Source organism: Cervus canadensis, chromosome 7 (assembly GCF_019320065.1).
Source record: "Cervus canadensis isolate Bull #8, Minnesota chromosome 7, ASM1932006v1, whole genome shotgun sequence".
Lineage (NCBI taxonomy): Eukaryota > Metazoa > Chordata > Mammalia > Artiodactyla > Cervidae > Cervus > Cervus canadensis.
In genome coordinates this window covers 89,489,801-89,515,553 of record NC_057392.1, presented here as the reverse complement: position 1 = coordinate 89,515,553, position 25,753 = coordinate 89,489,801, and the positions used below count along the sequence as shown (strand labels likewise).

The window sequence follows — 25,753 nt, the reverse complement described above, 5'->3', positions numbered from 1 at the left end:
ACCTTTTCATCAGCAAACATGGCTTCACTCCTGGTCATTTAATGCTCCCCTGGCTGCTTGTCCCATGTTAGGAACCTAGACAATGGTCAGGCAGCTGAAGGCTTTGAAAAAGCATGAAGGTTCAAAGGTTTATATTGAAGAAGGAGAAATTATTCTAAGATTGTAAGTTAACCCTTAATCTTTTTGACTTGATGCATTGAGCTCTACAACTGAAGGTTTAAAACGAATGATATTCCTATTAGAGATGGGATATAATTAAAAACTATAGTTTTTATAAAATAAAGAGTATTAAATGGCTTTTAAATAAACGATATGTACTTGACTATTAATGAAGGCTTCATCTTCTGTTCTCTGCCCCTAGCACATAAGGATTCAAATGCAGCATAGGGGTATAATAACGGCACTGTAAGGTCAGTGTTTTATCAAAATCTGCTTGTCTTAATACTTAGTCATACTTTTTTCTTCTCTGAAATAACCTAAGTTTAAAATCAGTTCAGTGACTCCAGTCTTACAAGTGCATTGCTTAAAAACCTCCTTGCCTACTCCTGCACTGTGCAAGTTTTCCTAACGTGCATAAAACGTAAACATAGACAAGGGACTGTGGCTAACGTTGTGGACAGGTCAGAGATACAACGACAGAGAAACCTAGCAATCCGTGTTTACTGAGTTACATTTGCAACAAATGAGCTGTGTTGAAAACAGCATTTTCTTTCCCAAGTCTTAAGGATCAAGGTCGAACAGAGTTCTCTCTACTTCCTGTCCTCTCAAAAGTGGCTTCAGAGCATCCGCACTTCCTGGAAGATGACTGCAGTGCGCTGGCATAGCTGTGGCTTTGGCTGCCCCTGAAATCTGCTCCTTAAACTTCAAGTCATGATCCCCTCTGCTCAGCCATAGGCCATCTCACCAATTTCACTTTGTTCATTATGCCTTAATGTTTTCCTCAGTTCTGAATTGTACCCCAAATTCATAACATTTCAGTTCTCTTTTCATCCACATTTTGATGGGCTCAGGCAAGGATAATGAAAATAACACGTTTATTTACACTTTGTACATACTGGCAAACAGGAGTGGGCCTCGTGACCTTGAATTCCTACACGTCAGTATAATCGTAGTATATGCGCACCTCGGATCTTCTGACACTCTGTAGTGATCGGATGCTTTCACTCCTTGTTCTGATGTTTGATTTTTTGAATAGCCTTCTTGAAAATGAGCGACACATGAAAAAGTAGATGATGGGGTCCAGGCACACGTTGCACGCAGACAAGAAAAGCGTCATTTCTTTGCAGTAATACAGGATCTTGTGTGCCGACTCATCTAAAAGTCTGTCCAAGTGACTGAAGGTGAAGGGAACCCTGCACAAGTGATAGGGCAGAAAGCAGGTGAAGAACACGGCCACGACCACTCGGATGCTCTGGTTGTGCTTTCGCTTCCGGCTTGACTGGCTGATGAATTGCCTGCTGGATTTGTGGATGTACCTGGAAATGGCTATGTAGCACCCGATCAGTATCACCAGCACGGCCACGAACAAGCAGCTGTTGACGTAAGTGATGGCGTGATGCCATCTCACTCCCAAAGGGCTCTTAAGTTGCGTGCACTCATGGATGTTTTCCCTGGTTGGCTGGACGTTGGTCAGAATGATGTTTGGCAAGGACAGGACAGCCATGAGCACCCAGACACAGACAGACAGCACCTTTGTGAAGGTTACGCTGTACATGCGAGAGTCGCCGAACGGCTTTACCACCTTCAGGTAGCGATCGATGCTGATCAGCCCCAGAAACACGATGGAAGTATACATGTTGGCGTAAAATAGAACCGAGGAGTACCTGCAAAGGATAAACCTGAAGTACCACGGTCCCAGTCCCGCGTCATGGACGATGCGAAACGGAAACGTCAGCGTCATCATGAGGTCGGCCACCACTATGTTTTTGAGATAAAATATGAAGCTGGTTTTATTCCTAATGTGAAAGAAGATCCATACTGCTAGACCATTCAGCAAGATGCTTGCCACGAATATAACGAGGTAAAGCCCAGGCAAGACGATGGTGTCGAATTCGTTGTGAACGGTGGCGTTCCTTCCGAGTCTGTCGCTCGCGTTACTTGGGGTGTGATTCCCTGGGCCCTGCGGCTCATCATCTGTGGGAGAAGTGGGGAGACGTCAGTTCATGTTTCGCACACATGCCCTATTCATGCCAGGCTTCCTTACAGGCTGAACTACTGATGTTTCGGGCTAGTTTAAAAAACATCTTTAGTAATTTAAAGAGTCTGTTTAGTGCACTGTTAATGTTTTGAGTGGCTAAAGAATTGGTGACCTCACACAACACGGTCCTACTCTATAGTACAGAGAGCAACCCTCAGGATCCTGTAATAAACATGATGGAAAAGAATATGAAAAAGAATATGTATTTTGTTCTCCTGTATACCAGAATCACTTTATCATTGTATACCAGCGACTGACACAGTATTTTGAATCAGCTGTAGTTCACTGAAGAAACACACACACAAAGCATTAAAAACTGTTTGTGACCTCACCCCGGAATCCCACTTCCCCCACCAAGTCCTTCGAGTAAAATATGAATTTCTGGTTGGTTGTGCTAATCATTTGAATGAAAATAAATATACCAGTGAAAATGATCTTGATTCAACGTTTATTTCAATTTTGATATAATTACAAATTGAATAAGTTGGGGAGCAGCAAATTAAAATTTCATACAACAGAAGGGTAGCATGCGGTTATTTTAGTGTAGGTAGGCTCTTTGAAATTTCTTTTTCTCTCAGTTTTAAGCTATTTGAAATGAGAAAGAATAAAACTAGCAGGTCATTTTGAATTATTTGCCAGTGACTTTCTTTTGGGGGGGGTAATACTTAAGAAAGTTTAGGGAGCATTGTTAGGAAGAAAGACAAAAAGGGACAACTGTCATTAGTATTTAAATTCATTATCAAGGAGGGCAATTTTAAAAAATAATTGCCGCCTGGTACCTATTTTTATTTGTAAGCTAGATTATACCTATTCTGCTAAGAATATGAAAATTTTGAACCTTTTGCTCTTTTGAAATCTTGAGTTCGTGAGCCTTACCATTGCATCACATAATCAGTGAAACAGTTTGTGAGCACTGGATTGCGTGACAGCCGCGAGAAGGGGCCCCTCCGATCTCCGGCTGCAGGGAAGGTCACTGACGGGCAGCTCTAGCGCGGTGCCCTGAGCCCAGCGCTCTTTTCCTGCTGATGCCACGCTTCCGTGGGTCACTCCTAGCCAGTGACAGGGCACCGCAGGCGCATTAAGACAGGCCTGCTCCTGGGACAGCAGGGCTTCCTCTGATGATGACTTTGGCTGGGGCACTTCTCATCAGTCTGGTCAAAACTTCTTCCAACTACACAGAAATGTGAATCTTCCTATTTGCTCCCTGCTCCCTTCTCTCCTCCACAGGGGGTGGACCTGCATAGCTGTCTGCAATCCCTCTGGGCATTCCCCTTAAGCCATATGGCTACTTTTATCTGCTGCTGCTGCCCTTTTTTTTTTTTTGCAAACTGAAACTAACTGTTTACAAGTGAACTTTTGGGGTGTGACTTTACAAGAAAAGTCATCTCTGAATTTTCACGTCTCACTAATAACGTTTACTATAATGACAATTATGCTTTGGAATGGTTTTGTTTTAGGGCTAACAGCCTGATTTTAGACTTTTCCCTACGTGACAGGCAGCGTAGTATGTACTTTGTTTTCCTTCTTTGAAGAAGTGAACCAAGGATGAGTTTGGATGATTTTTAATCCAAAAACAGGTTCTTAAATTGCTGCCTGAAATTTTAAGTGTATAGGCTCTTCCCAAGTAACCTTGTCCTCTTTTTAATTCTTTTCCTTTTATTCTCTGCTAGAAGTGTTCTTAAAAATTGGTTTCCCTGGCTTAAATATCCTTAAACAGGCTGGTAATTGATACCTGGACTAGCCTGTTATGATGAGACCCACAGTATTTATAAGTTTACAATGCCTGATTCAGTGGCCATCTGTATCACGGTTGCCAGTTATAAGCATCGTCTTGAAGTGTTGTTCAAGCCGATTTTGACTTAATGAAACGTCTCGGTCCTGGCTGCTTCTGTGCCAGCAGGTGCATATCAGCGTCCATAACCTTAGAAGCTTCTTAAGATATGCAGTTTTACCTGGGTTAAGGTACCTGCTTGAATTAATTTCTTCAATGAAACTATCAGCAGTCCCTTTCATCTAACCCAGAGTAGACACCTAAAGGAATCATGGAGAGGACAAGTAACTTTTAATCAGGGTGAGTGGTCCAACTGAGGGACTCTGCCCGAAAAGGGGCAGTTACACCATCTCCTGGAACACTGGCTATAGCCTGTAACAGTGATTTTCAAAGCCACGGTGAGTGCAAACAGAATGGTTCCCTGGCCACAGGCACATACTGCGTGTGTGGTCTCTCAGTCCTAGGCAGCTCTTAGAGTGTAGCCCACCAGGCTCCTCAGTCCATGGGATTCTCTAGGCAAGAATGCTGGAGTGGGTTACCATTCCCTTCTCCAGGGGATCTTCCTGACCCAGGGACTGAACCGGAGTCTCCTGTGTCTCCTGCATTGCAGGCAGATTCTTTACCCACTGAGCCATCGGGGAAGCCCAGCGTACACACTAGGCATGGAGTATTTCAACCCTTAGTGTCAGCTCCCTGGATCTGCTATGCCTGTCCATTGTGGAATAGAAGGACCCCTACTTCTCTGGGTTGATTAGGAATTTTGTGTCCATTATATACTTTCAAGTTTTAATTGTGTGAACAAGCACTCTTATTAAATAATGATTTACTGATCAGTTATGGTTATTATTAAAGTCAGTCTTAAATCAGAACGTCAGAAATAGTCCTATGTACTCTGAGTCATAAATAATAGCAGGGCCGACTGACCTCTTTTCACTGTTTTGTAGCTTTGAGAGTGTCTGCCGATCCTGTCACCTCACAGTATTTGCATCCTGAGTTTTATGTATGAGATTAACAGTTTGGAATACAGGACTTCTTACTTCAGTGGAATAGGCTTGGGCTTGGTTATTACTTCATTTGCAAATTTCATATTTACGATGCAGCTTAAGCAAACTAGTGGTTAAAACCTGTTACGGGTCATTCTATGAAACAGTGTATGGTGGTCGAGGGAACAGTCATCTCTGGGCTGCTCTGGAAGGCTCAAGACTGAATATAGAGAGTTTTTTGTGACACTTGATTTTTTTTTTTTTTTTAAAGAATTAAGACTATGGCATATTCTTTCCTGCCAGCTACCTCCCATCATTTCTTCTCTTCTGTATCATTGCCTCCAGTTTCCTAATGCCTGTGGCTATGCCCAGAAGCAGTTCTCCGCAGTGTTCCCACTCAGGAACAATGTCCATTTAAAGTGAGTGGCTTTCTTTACCCAGGCGGTTTTATCATGTGGTTCTTTGCTGTCAGTAAAGAACCTGGCTGAGTTAGGAAACATTTTTAATGACAGGTATGATAGTGATTCAATTAGTAAAAATTGGAAGCTGTTTTTACAGCATAAAGGCTATTTTCTTACATCTCACACACTTCTTGTTTCCTTGGATGTTATTCCCAGTGTTATTTAGCTCAGAGCTTGATTACAGAGGGAGAGTGACGGTCAAATTTCCTTTCTTATTTTCCCCCTGCACTCCTGCCTCCAACTCCTTTTAAATTAAGTTAGCAAAGGCAGTGACCTAATAACACTAGTACCAAAGTGAATCATCATTTTGTGCCAGTGTGTGTCTGAGGGTGGGGCTTCCCAGGTTCCGAAGTGGTAAAGAATCCCCTTGCTAATGCAGGAGACGCAGATTCGATCCCTGGGTTAGGAAGATCCCCTGGAGAAGGAAATGGCAACCCACTCCAGTGTTTTTGCCTGGGAAATCCCAACGGACAGAGGAGCCTGGCAGGCTGACTCCATAGGGTCGCAAAGAGTTGGACACGACTGAGCCTGCATGTGTATGTGTGAGAGGTGTTGGGGTGTGTGTGCTGGGGCTGTGGTTGCCTATGTGTGTGTGTGTGTGTGTGTAAGGGGGATTGTATGTGTACTGTGTGGCTGAAGAAATGCATGGATTTTGTAGTCAGATAGCTTATTAGTCCTATGTGGCTCCTGGAGTGGACAGTAGAGGTCAAGGGCATTGCAGTCCTGTTTGTTAATGTTTTTTTTTCAAATTACGGTTTTTTGTAGTGTGGTTGCTTTACACTGCTGTGGCTGTCTCCACTGGGGAGCAAACGGGATCAGCCATGTGTGTATCTCCTCCCTGCCGGCCTTCGTTCCCTTCCGGGTCAGCGCAGAGCGTTAAGCAGAGTTCCCTGCTCTGTATAGTATGTTCTTGTTAGTTACCCATCTTATACAGACCATCAACAGTGTGTGTGTGTGAATGCCCATCTCCCAGTTCCTCCCTGTCGCCTTCCCGCGTGGTGTCCTGTATGCGTTCCCAGTGTCTGTGTCTCTATTTCTGCTTTGCAGATAAGGTCCTCTATACCATTTAGAAGTCCCCTTTGACGGTGCTGGCTCAGTCACCTCTTGGCTTTGTGAAATGGAATAAATAGCAGCCATTTTGCTGGGTCTTCTGAGAGTTAAAAATGCTCTGCATACGTTTCAAGCGCAGCATCTCGCACTTAGTAGGTGGTCTTACTTAGTACTTAGTACTTAGTCGTACTTAGTAGGTGGTCTCTCTCAGCGCCAGGCCGTGATTTGGGTTTGTGCCATGAGGAGCAGTCACGTCCTGAATGAAGCGTGATGAAGACTTGCTCCTTTTGCCTCTGGAGACGCCCCGCTGCTGCTCGTGGGGGCACGTCACACTCCGGCACTGGATGTGAAGGCATCAGCGCCGTGCCGCCGCTCTGCCTGCCGGGCGGGAAGGAAGTCCCGTGGTCGTGCAGATGCCGGGCGTCACTGCCCGGGTACCGCTGCCCTGCACGCTGTGTTCTGGTTACCCCGTAGCGCAGGTGGGTGTTGTCTTTGGTCGGGACTGTTCCATCCGGCAAGGGGTATGTGCTTTAGTTTCAGTGTGAAAGACTTCCCCAATTGTTACTTTAATCTTCCTGTCCTTTTAGAGATCATCTCTAGGTGAAACAGCTTAAGACAAAGTGATGGCAAGTTAGAGTTCTCTCGGCAATGCCATCCTGCATGTTTGCTGTTTTACATTTAATGAAGGCAAGGATAAATGCAAGTTTATTTTGTTAACTGATTTGCCAACCACCAAAACCCCTAAACTGTCACATGGTGTAAGTAACTGTTATTGATCAAGTACGATTTTCTTTGCATTTTCCCCTACAGCTTACCTGGTAATTTTGCAAGTGTCAAGTTGAGCCCCATTCTTTAGTTGTGAGGGACTGAAAGCAGAAATCTGTGTCAGGAAACACTCGGGGACAATTCAGTCAAGGGGTCAGCATAGGTTATTCCTGGTTTGATTTCTAGGGGAAAAAAGAAAAAAAAAAAAAGCAGTTGAGTGGGAATTTGAATACATAGTACTTTGACCTTCACTTGAAAAGAAAAACTAAATGCCCCTTGATTCAGAAAAGGCCTACTGTTTTGTTATGAACAGCTGTGCCACATAAGATTTGTCTATTTTTGTGTACTCTTTCCACCTGCCAGGGAGCATGGGACATTTCTGTGTGTGCCTTCTCCATCCGAATGCCGCTGTGTGGCCCTGGGAAAGTTACTTAACATCTCTGTGACTTGGTGTTCTCCTCTCTGACATGGGAGTGGAAATAATCATACAACAGAATTGTAGCAAGAATTATGTGACATAGTCCATAGGAACCTGGGTCCAAAAGTGTTCTCAGGACACATTAGCCTGTGTCTGGCCATATCGTTTCTACTTCATCCTACCCCACCCCATCGACCTGAAGCTCAGCACGTGTATTTAAATGCATCTCTGATGAGACTTATATGCAATTGGAGATTGTTAAAAGTTAGTTAAAAGATCTCAGACCGATGTATGTTAGAGTTTTATAAACTCAACTACCTTCAGTACCCAGTCTTATAATCTCTGGGCTTCTAGTTCTGGCTTTACACTAACTAGCTCAGTGACTTCATCATGTCACTTAACCTTTTTCAAACTGGACTGAAGGCTCTTAAAAAAAAAATCCCCAATGGAACTCAGGTTTTTGTTGGCTTCTATGTTTTCTTCCAACATAGGTTTCCGTTCAGAATTTAATACTGCTTGAACCTTTACCTTGAAGTTCCTGTATTTCTCTATGATAACTGTCTTCCATCCAACCTCAGAGTCTGGCTAGGAGTGAATAATTAAATCGGCTTTGAGTGACTAGTTTTTGAAATTTTGGCTGAAACCTCAAATCTTTCTGAGCTTCAGATTCCTCACAGTCTTTTTTTCTCATGATTGCCCAAGGTCGCATGTGCATGGGGCGCGTGTTAAACGGTGACAGTCCCCCCACTTCTCCTTTGGCAGCCTGCTCCTTGTCTGCTCCTCGTTTTCTGACTTCCCTCAGGTGTTGATCAAAGAGAGAAGAGATCCTGGGAACTGATTTGCAAAGTGTGCTGCCGAAGTCAGATGTCTTTTGGGAAGAATTCACTCTAGGGGAAGTCACGCTGTTTCTCATGAAATGAAACCGTGTGAGACTGTCATGCCCCCTCAGCAATACTGTTTATAAATACCACAAAGCTGCAGAGAGACCCCAAGTAACCTCATCCCCTCCAAGTCCAAAGTAATTCACTGGTTGCGTAAGCAGTTATGTCTGCTGGTCAGCAGGCTCAGAGTACTTTCAAAGCAAAAGCATATTGAAGAATTGGGCAGCCTGTGGAGAGGCACGTATTTCTTTGTCTGTTATTCTGGCCTTCTCTTCTGTTCCCGAGTGGCACGTGACATTTGGATGCTGGACTTGGTAGTAGATGGAAAAAGTGGTGTCCAAATGTTGAGTGATTTCCTCCCCACTACCAGTCATCTCTCGAGAGTTCAGACGCCCTGTCCATGTCTCACCTTGAATCATCAGGGTATATGGTACATAGTGAGTAGTCAAAAAGTGTTCATTGCTTTATGGATCACAGACAATAGACACCCTCTTAGACAGCCTCCTTTTTGGGTGCCAGTTTTGCAGTCTTTTTAAAGTAAGGCAAGGAGGTGAAATCCTACTTTCTTTTATTAAAGTTTACTGGGGTTGAAGCAGTTTTCTAAACTTTTTAATAATGACCCTTAGATTTCAGTACACCTTATTTTCTTGAATCTAACTTCTCATGGAAATGTTTCAGGGAGTTTCCATCAAAGACATCTCCAATTTCATATTCCTCTGTGGGAGAGTTATGTGGTTTTTCTCTTCTTGACTTCACTTAAACTTTACTTGATAACAAGAAATCCATTATGGCTTATCCCCACTGGAGGAAAAGCAGTATTTAGTGGGTGAGTCACAGTTGCAGTAATAGATAGCAGACAGTCATTAAGGAGGACACTGAAAAGATTCTGGGAGAAAATATTTGCATATCATATTTATCCCTGATAAAGGATTAAATTCAGAATATACAAAGAACATTTACAACTTCCTAATAAGAAAACAGCCCAACTAAAAAGTGGTCTAAAGATTTGTATAGACATTTTATCAAGAACACATGAAAATATGCTCAGTATCTTTCGTCATTAGGGGGATTCAAATAAAAACCACAATGAGGGCTTTGCTGGTGGTCCAGAGGCTAAGATTCCACACTCCCAGTGCAGGGGACTCGGGTTCTATCCCTGGTCGGGGAACTAGATCCTGCATGCTGCAACTAAAGATCCTGTGTGCTGCAACTGAGACCTGGAGTGATCTCAGTTTTTATACATACATAATATTCATAAATTATGTATGTATTTATAAATACATAAATATTTCTTTAAAAAAAACACCCACACAATGAGATAACTATTTTACATCTACCTGGCTGTAGAGTGGCTATAGATGAAAAAGCTGGTAACAAGTATCACCAAGTATACATTGTTGCAACCTCATACATTGCTGGTGGTAATTTGAAATGACATGGCCACCTCAACAACAGTTTGGTAAATTCTTAGAAAGTTTAACCTACATTTATCTTACCCAATAATTCTACTTGTAGGTATCTACTCAAGACTAATGGAAACATAGACCTATGCAGAGACATATATGCAAATGTCTTTAATAGCATTATTCATAATAGCTAAGAATTGAAAGATTTGAATCAACCCAAATATCAGCTGATGAGTGGATAAACCAAAGATAGTATAGTCAACAGAATGGGTAAACCAAAGTTGGTATAGTCATAGAATGGTTAAAGCAAAGGTAGTGTGGTCAAAGAATGGAATACAACTCAGCAATAAAAAGGAGTGAAATTCAGCTATAAGATGGATGAATTAAAAAACATTCTGCTAGGGAAAGAAGCCAGATACAAAAGACCACATACCATTTCAATGAAATGCCCAGAAGAGGCATATCTATAGAGGTGGAAAGTAGGTTAGGGCTGAGGGTAGGAGTGGAGAGATTTAACTGTAAGGGGGTGAGGAATTTTATTAAGGTGAGAAAAACTGGATTATGATGGTGGTTTCACAACTCTATAAATTAATTAAAAATCATCGAATTGTACATTTAAAATGGATGAGAATTATTGTATGTAAATTATACCTGAACAAAATTAAAAAGGAACAAAGAGTACACAGAAAAGAAATAGATACAGGATAGCAATTCACTGTGCAGTAATACGCGTTTTATAGACCAAGGAAAAGTACCTTATAAGCACATTCCTTATCATGTCTTGAAGAAGACAGTGAAATGCAAAGTATATTTAGCAGGAGTTCCACCCCTTGATGTAGGTGTGGGACATTGCTCAGTGATCTGGATGATTCATTTATGAGTTTCTTCTTTTAGAATTTGGTTCAGAATCTAGAGACCCCAGCCGTGGGTGGCGATTTGTAATTTGGGGATATCATTATCTTAATTCCCATTGAAATTATGTGAATGAGTTTGGTCTTAATTAGTTCAGGCATGATACATGGATTTTCTGGAATCAAATTTGTCTTCCAGGTTTGGGAAATACTTTATTCTCCTCAAGTGGCTTGTGAGAGTTTCCTTTTGCCACCTCCTTCTCTTTTACCACTTTCTCTAGATGAAGTACTCCCCCAAATTTGGGTCATAGATCCTCATTTTTTCTTTTTGTTTTTCTCAAGACTGTTCATGTCTCCTTGGATGCTCAGCCATCACCTCTCTTCCATAATCTTCCTACCCTAAACTTCTGTTCATTATACCATCTGTGTTCCTCAGACTCAGCATCTCTAAACTTTAGCTCTTTTTCCTTTCTTCACCAGAAGCCATTTTCCTTTCATCCCTCTTTATGAGTATTTGCTTCAGCTCTCGGTCGAGAGAGTTTAAAACCTCAGTACTGAATTGGATCCTTCTCCCTTGGTCAGTCACTTGTCTAGTCTTGCTACTTCTTCTGTTATGATGTCGTTCCTTCACTTCTGCCATCACCCTGCTGCTCAGACCAAGGCCCTCCGAGCTTCATGTGTGGCCCTGTACTGACCTCCTCCCTGGTCTTTCTGCTGCTTGCTTCTCTCCTCTCAGATTCTTCTGCTTTTTGTTAGATTCTTCTTTCTAAGTTACCCATGTCATCATGCTCTCTCACCCAAAGTACAGTCTGATAGGGAACTTCTCAAATTACAGTGACGAACAATACATAAGGGGTTATTTTCTTAGTGTTGGAGACTATGGAGTGTGGAAGCTGGAAGATGCTGGCTTCTGATAATTAAAAGGTGGCTCTCAACTTCAGGAGAAGTCTTGCTCTATAATTAATCCTCTGAATCTGATGGCGATTGTACCTCCTCTATAGAAGCATCATGAGGTTAAATTAGAATTTATGTTTATAAGTTGCGTGCTTTGTAAATGGAGCTTTCGCTTGTGTTGTTGACATTAATCCTTGCCTACATGAAATTCAAGATCATTTTCACCTGATCAGGATTTCTTTATGCTAACTGCTGCCTCACAGGGGCATGCCTTGCATTTAACCCGCTGCCTCTCTTCATGCTGATTCCTGCTCTTGAATGACCTCCTTTCTCCTCCTTTCTCCTCCTCTTTCCCTGTCTTGGGAGTCTCTACCTCCCCATCAGTGTTAACCATAATCTGACCTTTTCTGTGAAGTTACTGTCTAAAAGTCTACTTTTAGACATGTTCCACACTCTGGGAATTATAAAGATGAAGGGTAAGTTTCTGCCCTCAAGGAATTTTGAATCTAGTTGAGGATCCAGAAGTAAATAGACCACAAAATACAGAGTCCGAGGGGGAATGTTGTAGAAATCCAGTTGTGGTGGTGTCCCCTGATGAAAAGCAGCAGAGGTCAAGGAGGTTCCGTGGGAGCCTCGATGCCTGGGTTGTGGCTGGTTTGCCGGATGTGAGATGGGAAAGGAACATGTGGAAATGTTCAGCATGGCCCAAGATAATGTCACCTGCTAGGGAGATGATGGCCTCAGGTGGCAGAGAGATGTGACGGGTTTGGGGCACACTGAGGAATGAGTGGCTGCTGACGCAAAAAGAGGAGGCCCCGTGGCCTCCCAGTGTGAGGCAGTGGGTATTGGTCTGTTTCCCTGACTGTAGGGCCCGTGAGAGGAGGAGCATGTGGAAGAAGGGGTGGACAGTTCAGATTTCCCTTTGTGGGTTTCAGGATGCCCATGTAGTATCCATGTGGAGATGTCTACTGAAGAACTGAAGTTGAGGTCTGGGGCCTGGGGAGGTGGCCCTGGCTGGTGGTGTACTTTTAAAGTTGGCAGAAGATCAGGGGTAGAAAAAGCAATGGGAATGGGTGCGATTGCCCACCATGACCCTTCCCGATAGACTGAGAGTAGGAGAGGGCTGCCTTTGAAGTTTTTCAGGAGCAATTCTCCAGAAAGGGAAGCTCCTGGAGGAGTGGTCAGAGAACTGGAAGGATTATCAGACAAGATTCATGTCCTGTGAACTGAGACTTGAGGTTACGAAATAAGAAGTTGTAACTAGTTTTATCCTGCAGGGAAGTCAAGAGGCCTAGGACAGCAAAGTGCTGTTGGGTGGAGTTCAGTAACAGAGAGGTCACTGCTGGTCTTTGCCAGAGCTGCCTAAGTCACGCTGTGTGAGTGTGGGGGGCAGAGGCAGAGGGCTGATAACAGAGGGCTGAGACCACTCTTTCAAAAAGGAAAAACATGTCTGCCCTGGGAGAAGAGAGTGGGAGGGGTGGGAGGTAGAGATGGGTACAGGACGATGGACGTTTCTGCTAAGCTTCTCATTTTAATGTCTTAACATTTTAAAGTATGTTCCTCCCTTGGCTTAAAAACAAGCGAGAAGCAACCCTCGGCCCTAGAACGAGCCGAGTAGGTGGCAGTGTGGTGCCTGCCTAGGCTCTGTGAGTCTCCGCCTCTCCATCCTCTGTGCAGTGTGTGCGTTGATGCATCCGTTGTGGGGTGACTCCAAGGTTGACCTGAGAACATGCACGCAGCGTCTGGCCCCATGGTGCAGGGTGAGATCTGAGTCCCACAAGCCCCTGTCGCTTGTCGCAGGCACGCGGTGGAATGCAGTTGCTGGCTGATGGGTTGGACGCAGGGTGAATGGAGGTCTCGCCACCTTGTTTGTGCTGAGCCTGTTGGGTGGTTTGTGGTTTCAGTCACCCAGTGAGGAGGCCTTTGACTGAGCTCTTTGCTCCAGAAGCTTCCTTTCAGTTGCCTCTGATCCTCATACGCCGGCTGTCTTTGTTCAGCAGCAGCATCGACATTCCTTCCCGCCCCACCCCCACCCCCGTGCAGTTGATCGCAGAGCATCTGTGCATACGTTGCACCTCCCAGCGCCTGCAGGGTGTTGCAATGAACATTGCTTCAGCCGTGGTTATGGGCTTGGGTCCAGGGCCTTGCTGTCGGGCGGGAGCCCCGTCCTGCCACCTACGGCTCCCCAAGCTGAGAGGTGATGAAACCTCTCAAGAATGTGGTGTCTGTGGCAGGTCTGGGTTTCACGGCCATTCCTGAGGTTGGATAGTATTGATGCTTAGAGACCTTCTGGCTTTTATCTGGCCAGCCATTGATAATTTGATTGTTTTCATAACCCTTAACTTTTCATAATGATGTTATGCTGTTGTTAGCTGTAAGCTGGCTTTTTAAGTGAATGAAATGAAATAGATGGACATGTCCATCTGGAAAAGGATGCCCTAGAAAAGGGTGGATGTGTCCTCAGTGTCTTCTTGATCTTAGGCCTTGAACTTGGTGCTTGGTTTCTCCTGCAGCCCTCACAGCGGCCCGTGCCCTAGGCGTGTTTTGTTCCTCTCTTCCTTCCCAGCCGGGACGATCTGAGGTTCAGACATGTGAATTAATATGCCCTGACAGAGCTAGTGATAGTTGGGATCAGGATTCCTACCAGATCTGATTGAAGCTGTATCCATGTTTCTTTCTACTATCCTTCCCTAGAGTCCCAATGCGGAGCAATTTTCCATAGCTGGTATTGGAGGGTGGGAAGTGGGAGGGGGAAGATAAGGCAGAAGCACCATTTGTTTTCCCTGCTGAGGCCAAGAAGGAACTGCTGATCTTCTAACCTGGAGGTATAGTTTGGTTTGACCTGAACCATGTGGAAAGCATTGGGAAATTTCCCTCTTACCTTGAGAAAGATCTGCCCACAGCTGAGTGTGAAGCGTCCAGCAGTGTTTGCTGCCTCTTCCCTTTGGGAACCTGCTCTCTGGGTCACCAGCTCACAGCAACCTCTCCTGACTTCCCTGGGTCTCCTCACTCAGGAGCTTTGCCTTCCTGGTCCTATAGACCCTGGCTTTCACAACTCTGGATTCATTTATCATTTATCCTTATATGATGACACTTGACCTGTACGGATCATCCAGTGGCCTGTGTTGACTATAAACGTACCTTTCTTCCTCTTCTTCTGCCCCCTGTCTGCCCCCTTTCTTGCTTCAGTGACCAACATTGAGGATTCATAACAAATGACTTTCCTGGTACCTCTCGGCAAGCCAGAAAGAATAGTGGCAGGTGAGCTTGTTTAGGGAACCCCTGAGAACAAACTAATTGTCACAGTTGAGCTTTTCACCATGTGCAGCCCTCTGCTGAGGCCTTTTCGTGAAAACACTACTGGTCATATCAGACTGCTTTCATGGTTGGGAAAACTGAGGTTCTGGGTCTCCAGGAAGGAGAGGTTTACTCACCGTGTAGCAGCTTGAACCTAGGTGTGTAGGACGCGCAAGCGTCTGCTGTGCCCTGGAGGGGCGGTGGGGAGGCTGGGCAGCTGAGCACCCGGGGCCCCGGAACTGCTGCTTTGGGCACCCAGCCTTGCTCCCGTGTTTCCCGGGTTAGGTCTTGGCTCGGGTGGGGAGCTGCCATGCCGGGCTGGCAACTCCGTCTGCAGCAGGCGGGGCCAGCGGGCATGCCCGCCAGGCTACGGCTGTCTGTGCCTTTGCTCCCCTGGCTGTCCAGGGTCTCATCACTGCGCTGCTGGTCAAATGCCAGTTAAATGCTCACTCCCTAGATGCAGCTGCTCACGGTTTTTTGACTGATTATTTGGTGGTGGTGATGGTTCTCGCATGGCATGGCAGAGCTGTGGTTTAATTTGCCCTCCACTTCTTGTGTGTTTCTTTAGAAGCTCACATTTGGAATCACGTTTGGAGCTGCAGGAATTTCAGATCGGAGGGGTTTTGTTTGTGTTCTGTGACTTTCTTACAGAAAAACTGTGTTAAAAGGGGGGGGATACTAAATGGGGCTACTGCTGTAATTCCTGAATATCAGTGGGACAGTGTCATTCTTCCGCTGCTTGTGGTGGTGTTCACAAGAACCATCTAACGTGAAGCTTCTGGTAAGAGGCGCAGCCTTCCTTGCATTTTGGAATCACCTGTAACCTAAGACTGTGTGTGTGTGTGTTCCACCTGTAACCTAAGACTGTGTGTGTGTGTGTGTGTGTGTGTGTTCGTTCCAGTACTGCTAAGATAGAGCTCTGCTGAAGGCCTTGGGCAAGAAACAAGTTACCTCACTGGCTATAATTTACTTCTTTTTGTAATAGAATTAGGTCACTGTATTCATAGGGCACTTCATTAATGCAAGCTTGGAGTCAGTAACCCAAAGGTGTTGGAATGCCAAGCAAACAGCCTTCATTCTGGTTTTTCAGGTACCACCCTGAAGTTCTTTTTACAAAGTTACGCTTGACGTCTGTAGCCTACAATTAAGCAAAATTTGGTTCACACTTAGATTTAGCATTCTTTTTTCCAGACGACCTCTGATTAATTTTTTACTTACTGATTGATTGAGGGAGGGCGGTGGAGGAGGGAGGGTATGAACTGGGCTGTAAACTCCCTGAAGGCAGGGTCTGTGTCTGGTGCTTCCTTATTCCCTTACCCCAGCCCTGGGTATTGTGCAGGTGAGGAGCCCAACGTCACACAGACAGTGAAAGGCAAAGCCAGGAGATGGGGTCCAGTTTCTGTGACCCCAGAATAGGCTGCCTCTCTGCTCTGCTACTTGGCTGGATCAGCGGCCCCTCAAAAGTAGGCTCGACAGTGTCCTGGACCTCAGGTGTCAGCTGTTGACTCTCTCTTTGATCCTGTGACCCTGGGCAAAGCATTTTAGCTCTCAGAGTTTTAGCTTTCCACTGTTTGTGGAATGAGGAAAATAATAGATACTTGGCCTGGCTCCCAAAGGTGCTATGAGAATCTGAAGAGATAGTACGTGCAAGTCTATTTTATACTATAAGTGCTACAGTAATATAATTCATGGCAAAGCAGTGGAATTCATGTCAAATATTTTTTTTCTGCTTAATAATAAAAAATCTTCCTGTGTGCCTCAGATGGTAAAGAGTCTGCCTGCAGTACGGGAGACCCAGGTTCGATCCCTGGGTCAAGAAGATGCCCTGGAGAAGGGAATGGCAACCCAGTCCAGTATTCTTGCCTGGAGAAGTCCATGGACAGAGAAGCCTAATGGGCTATAGTCCAGGGGATCACAGAGTTGGACATGACTGAGTGACTGTCACTTCACTTCATAAAAATCTTATTACTCCTATAGTCAAATTTTATCATTTCCCAAGTTGAAATGTGTGTTTTTGTGTTCTGTTTAGGCAAAGTCTAATGTATGTATAGGGAAATTCTGAATTATTAGTACGAGTTTACTGGTCAGAGAGGTTATGGGCTATACTCCCAGTAGGAGTGTGGTATTGAATGAATATATTCTAAGCCAAACTGCATTTCAAGTAACTTTAAGTCCCTTAAAAAATTCTCAAAATCTAAGACCCCAGGTAAAGTCTTTAGCTGTTTGATTACCATTTACAAACCTGTTAAGAAAAGAGAGTGCTTTTCACAGGCTTACAGAGATGTTGTTTGGAGGGTCATTCCATGGCTTAAGCACTATACTCAAGGGTCATAGTTATTCTTCATTGTGATGACAATGATGATGGTGGTTGTCATGGTCACCATTCTAATGTCATCAGTATGGCAGTGGGTTGAGGGGGTAGGTTGAGCGGCAGGGCCGCTCTCAATAGAATTGGGTGTAAGTTTAGCTAGCCTAATTTTTTGAATCAGTTTAAGCAAACTGTAATGCTGTTTAAAGTAATGAAACGAGAGACGGGTACCTAACAGACGCATCTTCCTTCTGTTGCAACCCCTCCTTCAGTGGTAGAGATTCACTAGTGAGATCTTCAATGCCAGTGGGTATTGTGCAGTTCTCATCGGCATCAAACCCTCACTGTGTCTCATTTTCTCCTCTCATAAAAACAAGAACTAGAATTTTGGGATTAACAGATACACACTACTATATGTAAAATAGAGAAACAACAGGCAACTACTGTGTATCGTAGGGAACTATATTCAGTATTGTGTGATCATCTATAATGGAAAAGAATCTGAAGAACATTATCTCTATCTGAATCAGTTTGCTGTATACCCGAAACATTGTAACTCAACAATACTTCAATTTAAAAATCAACCAATCCCCCTACTCCTGTATGTAGTAAAATGATATGACATCACATTTAATTCATTCTCCCTGTGTGTGTGTGTGAATACATATACACCCACCCACCCCACACACACACACACACACATGCATACACACATACACATATATATAACATTTTCTTTAAAGTAGTTCCTGCTGTCAACTTCACTGGCATTAATTTTTTCTTTTTGAATGAATTGAACACAATACGACCCGAGAAGAACTGAGCGAATAGGAATTAGCAGTTGATCTCCTGGGTGGGGAAGATATCCTGGAAAAGGAAACGGCCACCTACTTCAGTATTCTTGTCTGGAGAATAACATGGACAGAGGAGCCTGGTGGGCCTACCGTCCATGGGTTTGCAAAGAGTCAGACATAAGTGAGTGGCTAACACTTTGACTTTCATCTCCTGAAAGGCATGGCCAAAGACCTGGGGAAAGCTGAGCAGATGCTGGTCCTCTGATATTTCTGAGCAACCCACTGTGAAGTTAGGGGACTGTTGCAGTGGAATGCAAATCCACATAAAGCCCCGTATCTAATGTCAGTGAGGAAAGTGAGCCAGGTATAAGAAGAAATAATCACTAGTATCAGCAAGCCAATAAAATAGAGCTAACAGCATGTTAAGAGAAGTGCCCGGGGGGCTGGGGGCTGCGGTGAACAGGGCAGTGTTGCCCCGTGGCCAGGCTCTGGGTCGTTGCCATGCGGGTGTGTGGGTCATCTGCCACAAGACTGTAAAAATGGATTTTTGTATAAAATTACATGGATTTTAAATTCTGGCTTAGCTTTATTAAGACAGACCAAATAAAGCTTGTCTGTGGCCTGCAGTTTGTGACATGTGATTTCTAGGTGGGGCTGCCCCAGCTCTCTCCATGGGGTTCCTACCAGTACCTTGGGGTTCCTCCAGCCTTGGTACCCACTGCCAGCTACAAACCTGAGCCTTATTTTTCGTAATTTTCCCCTCATTGAATAATTTCCTTCTTATGTGAAATTGATGAGCTTGTAAGTCAAGCTTTGCGGTAGTTTATACAGTTTTAGAACTTAATGGCATTGTAGTTAATTTAGGATCAATACTTTTTCAAAGATTTTAAGGTTTTGTCTTCCTTGATGCTGATGAATTAAGTTGAACTGTTTGGAAGTGTGTTTGTAGGTCAAATGGCATTTTCATATGGTTAACTTAATATGTCTAGTGCTTGGGAAATTTTAATGATTAGAACAGGCTTCCCATGTGGTTCAGTGGTTAAAAAAAAAAAAAAATCTGTCTGCCAAGCAGGAAACCTGGGTTCAATCCCTGGGTCAGGAAGATCCCTTGGAGAAGGAGATGGCAACTCCAGTATTCTTGTCTGGGAAATCCCCCATGGATAGAGGATCCTGACGGGCTACAGTCCATGGGATCGCAAGAGTCGGACTAAACAACAACAATAATAATACTGGGGAGAAAAAGGCAGAGAGGTTTTGCTAGATTAATTACGAAGAAACAGCAATGTAGTAAAACTGTGTTCTCCTGTCTGCCTCCGTAGGATGGCTTTGACCGAGCTTTGAGTTGATACCTCCGTGCGGCTCCCCATTTTCACTGTGTCTGTTCTTTGGGTGTTGAACACAAGTTTGTTTTTCTGTGTGAGGACTCATCGCATGAGAAAAGTTCTTTAGGCTGCATATTGAGAATAGTGTTTTTTGATGCTTGTGCTTAGTCGCTCAGCCTTTTCTGACTCATTGTGACCCTTCTGTCCATGTATTTTCCCAGCAAGCATACTGGAGCAGATTGCCGTTTCCTACTGCAGGAAATCTTCCCGACCCAGTGATCAAACCCGTGTTCCCTGCATTGGCCTGCGGATTCTTGACCACTGAAAGTGAAAGTCACTCAATTGTGTTTGACTCTTTGTGACCCCGTGGACTATACAGTCCATGGAATTCTCCAGGCCAGAATACTGGAGTGGGTAGCCTTTCTCTTCTCCAGGGGATCTTCCCAACCCAGGGATTGAACCTGGGTCTCCTGAATTGCAGGCGGATTCTTTACCAACCGAGCTATCAGGGAAGCCCCCCTTGACCAGCGCCCTCTGGGAATCCAGTGTTCCTTTAGGCCTGCTACTATTAATTATTTATCAGAACCGCATCGGTGTGCCTTCTTGTTTTCCTTTTAGAGTTGAGATAGGAATTGATGCATTTGGTGAACTAATCTCACGTGGCTTTGAATTTCCCTCCATTGCATTTCCCAGGCTCCATTTTTGTTAGCATTCATTTGAACTTCTTTGATATTGAGCATCTCTGTACATTACCTCAGATCTTTTGGGGGATTAAGCAGGATCTAAATAAATAGCCATGTGAGGGAGTGCCTGCCTGGTGTAAAGTCAGCTGGGGTGTAATTCATGGCAGAGGATGGGAAATACACCATCTCCTTTTGAGGGTGTAGTGGGGAAAGGTAACATAGAGATGTTGGGCTTGGCCACCCTGGTTGCAAGACAACTGTGTTACCGGGAGTGTCTTCCAGGATCGAGGAGGGATCGGGGAGGCCATCAGGGCAAGTGTTAGGCGCCCTGGCACTCGTTTATCATGTGCCTTCAATTTGCCCTCTCAGACTCCATTCTCCTTTGGCCACTTGTTTAGTGTCTGCATGGCTTGCAGTTTCATACAGATCGTAAACTGGTTCTCACAGTGTCTACGCCGAGCCTCGCGTGAGCCGCCTGAGTGGGTACCAGTCAGGTACTCAGTGTTTCTAGGGCTTAAGATGATAAATGGAGATGATACTTGGGGTGTTGTACTATTGTCTGTAGACATGGTATGAATAGTTTTTTTTTTCATACCACAATATATGTCTATATATATGTGTGTGTGTGTATTTGTTTTATATTTGCAACACAAAATTAGAATGAATCTTTTAGGGTAAAGGGAAAGGAAAATATTGATGTTGAGGAGGTAAAACCATATGTCTATTGAACGGTGATCACAATATGCTTATTCCATTGATACAGTGACCTTTTATAATGGGATCCACTGTTCCTTTATTCATTCATTTTGCTGTGTTATATGAGTTCCACATGAACAGTTTTGGCACAGTACAAAATTTTATCCTGCTTAAAGTCTTCCTTTTCCAGGATTTTAAACATGCTTGGTTTAAACAACTCAAAATCAGTGCAACTGTGCTTATTTAAGGTTTGCATGTTCCTGGACACCCTGGGCAGTTGCAAGGTACCCAGTCATGATAGGAAGGACCGTTCTCTTTAAAAATAAACCAGTAAACAGTAAATTGCAGTTATTCCAACTTGGCTTTTAGTCTGTTTATCTAAGTTGTTTTGAGAAGCCCATTGATGATTTGTTTTCAGTTTCACGTCTCACCTTTGGGTTTGGCAGGTATGAGGAGGAACAAGTTTGGACAGGCAGGTCATCCTCCCCAAAAGCAGAGTGGCAGGCCTAAAATGCCTGCAGTCTTGAGGCAGCTGGTGTCCGGGAACTCCTTTCCTGGGTCTCTCCTGTCAGCTCCCAGCGTGGGAGACGCAGCTGACTGCCGGCAGCCTACTGTTTTCTGCTCTGATCCTTCTTTCTGCAGCTGGATCCCAAGCTCCTGCAGTGCAGGGACCATGGATTATTTTGTTTCTGCCGCCCCCATGACTCTGGCCTCCACTCTGAAGGCAACCAGAATCTTGATATTTTTTAGCAAAGGATCTCTTTAGACTCCGAGACTTAAAAAGTGGAGTTTGAAAGCCAGTACTGTTTCTAACCTGAGAGCATGTCCAGACTACAGGCAGTGCGTCCTCTGCAGCTGAAAGGTCTGTTTTTGTCTTTTTACTCATAATAGCAACAATGATGATCAGAGTATAGGTTCAGCAAGCACTGCCTGTGTAATTTTGTGCCTAAGACTATTCTAAGTTATTTAGATTAATTTTTCTAAAAAAAATTGGCTGTGACATGTGCAATCTTAGTTCCCTGACCAGGCATTGAACCCGCGGCTCCTGCATTGGGAGCGCAGTGTCTTAACCACCGGACCACCAGGGAAGTCCCTAGATAACTTGTGAAAAAGACATTGGAATCAAATTCCAGACCTGCCGCTTACTTGGGCAAGTCGTCTAATCACTCCATACTTCAGTTTCCTCTTCTGCAAAACATCCATATAGGATTGATTTGAGGACTGAAGGAGGTATTACCATAGTATTCTGTCCTTCAAGCTTTCGAAATCTTTAATTGGAGCTTGGCATCTAGGAAGAACTCATTATACAGATGCTTTCCGAATGGTAGTAAGAATAGTCTGCCCCTTTTCCAGTTGATGAAACTGAGGCTTGCAGCGGTTCCTTCAGCACACACCAGCTGCTGTGGCTTGCCCTGGTCAGAGGCCTGGTGAGGGCAGAGCCTGCTTTGGACACAAGTTGGTCTGAGTGATGGGCTTAACTCCTCTTTTCTTCTACTTCTGTACAACCCGGGGGTTTGTGTGTTGATTATAGTCTGATGTCCCCTTTGTGAAAACTAGGTAATAGCCCCAACTTGATTGCAGGATGTGATGTGCCCAAGACAGCCCCTTACCTACTGCAGTCAATTAGCATGGTAAATAAATTACAAATCCATGTGCTTTTACCTATTACATTGTGTGTACGTGCTAAGTCACTTCAGTTGTGTCCAAGTCTTTGTGATCCTGTGGACTGTAGCCCACCAGGCTCCTCTGTCCATGGGGTTCTCCAGGCAAGAATACTGGAGCGGGCTGCCATGCCATCCTCCAGGGGATCTTCCCGACCCAGGAATCAAACCTGGGTCTCCTGTATTGGCAGGCTGGTTCTGTACCACTAGCACCACTTGGGAAGCCCACCTATTAAATTACTGATGAGAAAGAGATCCCAGATAGCAAATACAGCGTTTACTTAGAACTCTAAAGAGTGATGACTCAGAGCATGGCTGTCTGCAGGCAGACTTGGGTCAAGCTCAGAGCTCTGCTTCCTACTTGTTTATCACTGAAGCCTTAGTTTGCTCAGCTGTAAAATGGAGGTAACAGCAGTGTATATCTTAAGGTTGTGTGAAGTTTTTTCTTGTAAAAAAATACTTTATGTTAAAATATGCAATAGTTTTAGACATGTTAAGCTACCAGTGCATGTTAATGATTGTTGTTTTAGTATTACAGTTTAGGACAGTTTTGTGTTGTAAAGGTTCTATCTAAGTCATTTTAAGAGTTATCTTCTTCTGAAATGTGTGAAATTATTATTAGAAATTGCCTTTAAAAAAGTAAAAGAAATTGCCTTAAAAGAGAAATTGTGGAATCACTGATAGGTATGACTTAATGTGATGGCTTATCAGTGCTCTTCAGATGCTTTTTTAGTGTAAGTTTTTTCATATTGGTTAATAAGAATGTCAATGAAAGATAAGATGCGCTACTTCAATACAAAATGAAGAATAAATGTTCTCTTCTGCCCATATTTGCCATGTAAGGAAGTTGGAAAGTTTGGAAATTGTTGCCAGGTTGTATAAGGGCTTGACTTCAATCACTGGCATGAAACAGCAGGTTCGCATCTTATTTCTTGTTCACCTTGACGTGTTCTTCCCATCTAGTTCTAAACCACAGTGTCTTGGTTGCCTCCGCTGTCTCCTCTCTTCTTTAGAAAGTCAGCAGCTATAGGAATTCCAGCTGGCCCTTGCCTTCCTACGGAGGCAAAACTTCCAGCTGAGGAAGCAAGAGGAGACTGTAGTCACCTGTGTCTTGCAGGGGAAGACTCCGGGGCCTCAGAGGCTGGGGTTGGATGGACATCACGTAGCTGCCTGGGACAGAAACGGGCGGGACCAGTCTTCCTCCTCCTCCTCGTTAGCATCTTCTTTTGACTCAAGCCTTGGGTTCTTGATAACCAACCGGAGTGCCTCAGTACATCTCCTGGATCAGGGGAATCTAGTCACACAAGGGGCCCCTCATGACCTCTGGTCAAATCCCCTCATTTTACTTGGGAGAGGGCAGTGAGCTCCTGAGGAAATAAGAGGCTTGCTCAAGTCACACTAACTTTTGGCATCGCCAGCACCCACTCTGCAGCTGGGCTTTCTGCTCTAAACCAAAGTCCTGTCCCACGCTTGTGCACTTAGCAGTCCTGTGGAGACGGTGGGATGCTCCCAGGTGATTTCGCGTAGGTTTCACGTCCCTTCTCTCCTGCCTTCACCATCATCCCTCTTATTGGGCTCTGAGCGTGTTTTCCTAGTTTTCCCTCAGTTTATAGGAGTGCAGAGAGTGAATGGCCATTCATGTCTCCTCTATCTTAAATTTCTGTGGCATTTTCTCAGAGGACAGGACTAAGGGTGGAATATTTTTTGTTTTTAAAGGAAGTGAAACCCCAAGATATCAAAGAAGGAAGGAAAGCAGACAGGCTCCGAAGGGGCCAGATAACACTCAGCTAAATAAAAACATCCACTCTAATTTAGTTTTCCATCTCCTACTTCTATCCTGGAGTGCAATAAACCATCTCAATATTCTGTCTGCCAGGAAATTTTTGACTCAGTCTCTTCATGGAATAGGATTTTCTGACTAATTACACTTTTTCTTTTCTAGGCTATATCCTTAAATACGGTATTCAACAATCTGACTGCTCCTCCAACGTCTTCTCCTTCACCCACATACACTCAGAACACTTTTCAGATAGGTGTTAGGAACAGTAGTCTCAGGACAGGATTTTGCTGAAGCGCTCAGAGAATACATCCCCTTGATTCCTAGTTTCAACCTTGAACTGGCAGAAATAATAATGCAGTATAAAAAGATGATAGTATAAAATCAAAAGTTTCTGGCTCTGTTTGAAAAACCACAGTTTTTGTTGTTCATTTTGCTAGTAAATTGGAGTCTCTAATCAGAATTACGAAAGAAAACCCATGTTAAAAATGTTAATATGCCTAATGTGAAACCAGACCCCCTTTGAGAATATGATACAAAATACCGTAGCAGATGAATCTTGACCTAGTAAATCGAAAAAATCTCCCTACCTTATGCTCACCTATCTTTAAAAATCCTTATTATAACTTAAAAGAGTTCACATTTCCTTCTTGATTCCCTCAGTGAAATAAAAGCCTCCCCATGACTTTGAACATGAACCAGACCCAAGCTGTCCCTAAGCCATTCGCCACTAGTCAGGCGGTTTTCTCAGCGCCTTTTCCAAACATGTTTTAGCATGATCTCCTAAGGAATCAGGGCAAGGATTGCCGTGTTCTTTGTGTTATAATGAAAAGATTGAGATTCTTTTATCAAAATGAAGCAGGTGGGAGAGAAAACCCATCTTTTTTTCTTTTTTCTTTTCTTTAGATCTCCTTTTAAAAGAAAAGTGAATGAAGGATTATGAAACAAATTTCAGTATGGCGTCTAGGGAAGCACTTATAATGAACTTTGGGGTTTACTCAACCAATGAAGCAAATGTGATTTAAAAATTCACTTAATAGAAGTGATTTCCTTAACATCGTTTCCACGTTTGAAGGCATAACGCACGGTTTGCTTAACAACTGCCTGCCTGAGCTGGGAACAGTGAAATTCCGTGAAGCACAATGGCCCGGATTTCAGAAATTGTTCCCTCCCAAACAAGACTCGTGGTTCTAATTCACTTAGATTTCTAACTCTTACTTTCTCGTCAGATCTCAGATTTAAGCAGAGGTATAATTACAGTCTTAATCAGTGCTATGTCCTACCAACCATGGCTTTTAAGAAAATAAAATATTTCATTTACCTTTCATTGCTGTGGCTGGCTGTCCATTCACCTAATACAGGCGTCTTCAAGTTGAAACAGGTTTCCCAGTGTCAATTAAGAGTAAGCCTTGAAACTAAAGCTGGCAGGGAAGTACGCTTTTTGTTAAAGCATAAAAAATAGCCATTTTCCCGCTCCCCTGCCAGGGCAGGTGGGTCTCCCCCGCCTGCCTGAAGCCTGTCCTTTGGGGCCCTTTCAA

General features: G+C 44.0%; 2 protein-coding genes across 6 annotated transcripts in view; one reads left to right on the top strand and one right to left on the bottom strand.

The window, feature by feature from the left end:
• The window catches only part of MED12L (mediator complex subunit 12L), a 347,565-nt gene that overhangs the window by 207,245 nt on the left and 114,567 nt on the right, over positions 1 to 25,753 (top strand). The gene's annotated exons all lie outside the window — the stretch shown is intronic.
• On the bottom strand, positions 770 to 25,753 carry GPR87 (G protein-coupled receptor 87). Its single transcript, XM_043474019.1, has 3 exons — positions 25,537 to 25,753; positions 7,278 to 7,409; positions 770 to 2,133 (listed from the first exon to the last, which is right to left on the bottom strand). Exons 2-3 carry the CDS (start codon positions 7,309 to 7,311, stop codon positions 1,091 to 1,093), a joined length of 1,077 nt encoding a protein of 358 aa, XP_043329954.1. The 5' UTR covers positions 7,312 to 7,409; positions 25,537 to 25,753; the 3' UTR covers positions 770 to 1,090.

What these genes read in the sequence shown, in the direction of transcription:
- GPR87 (XM_043474019.1), bottom strand. Translation starts at nt 7,311, where the DNA reads ATGGGGCTCAACTTGACACTTGCAAAATTACCAG. An exon ending in GACACTTGCAAAATTACCAG is followed by an intron (nt 2,134 to 7,277) that starts GTAAGCTGTAGG and finishes CTTCTCCCACAG; the next exon opens with ATGATGAGCCGCAGGGCCCA.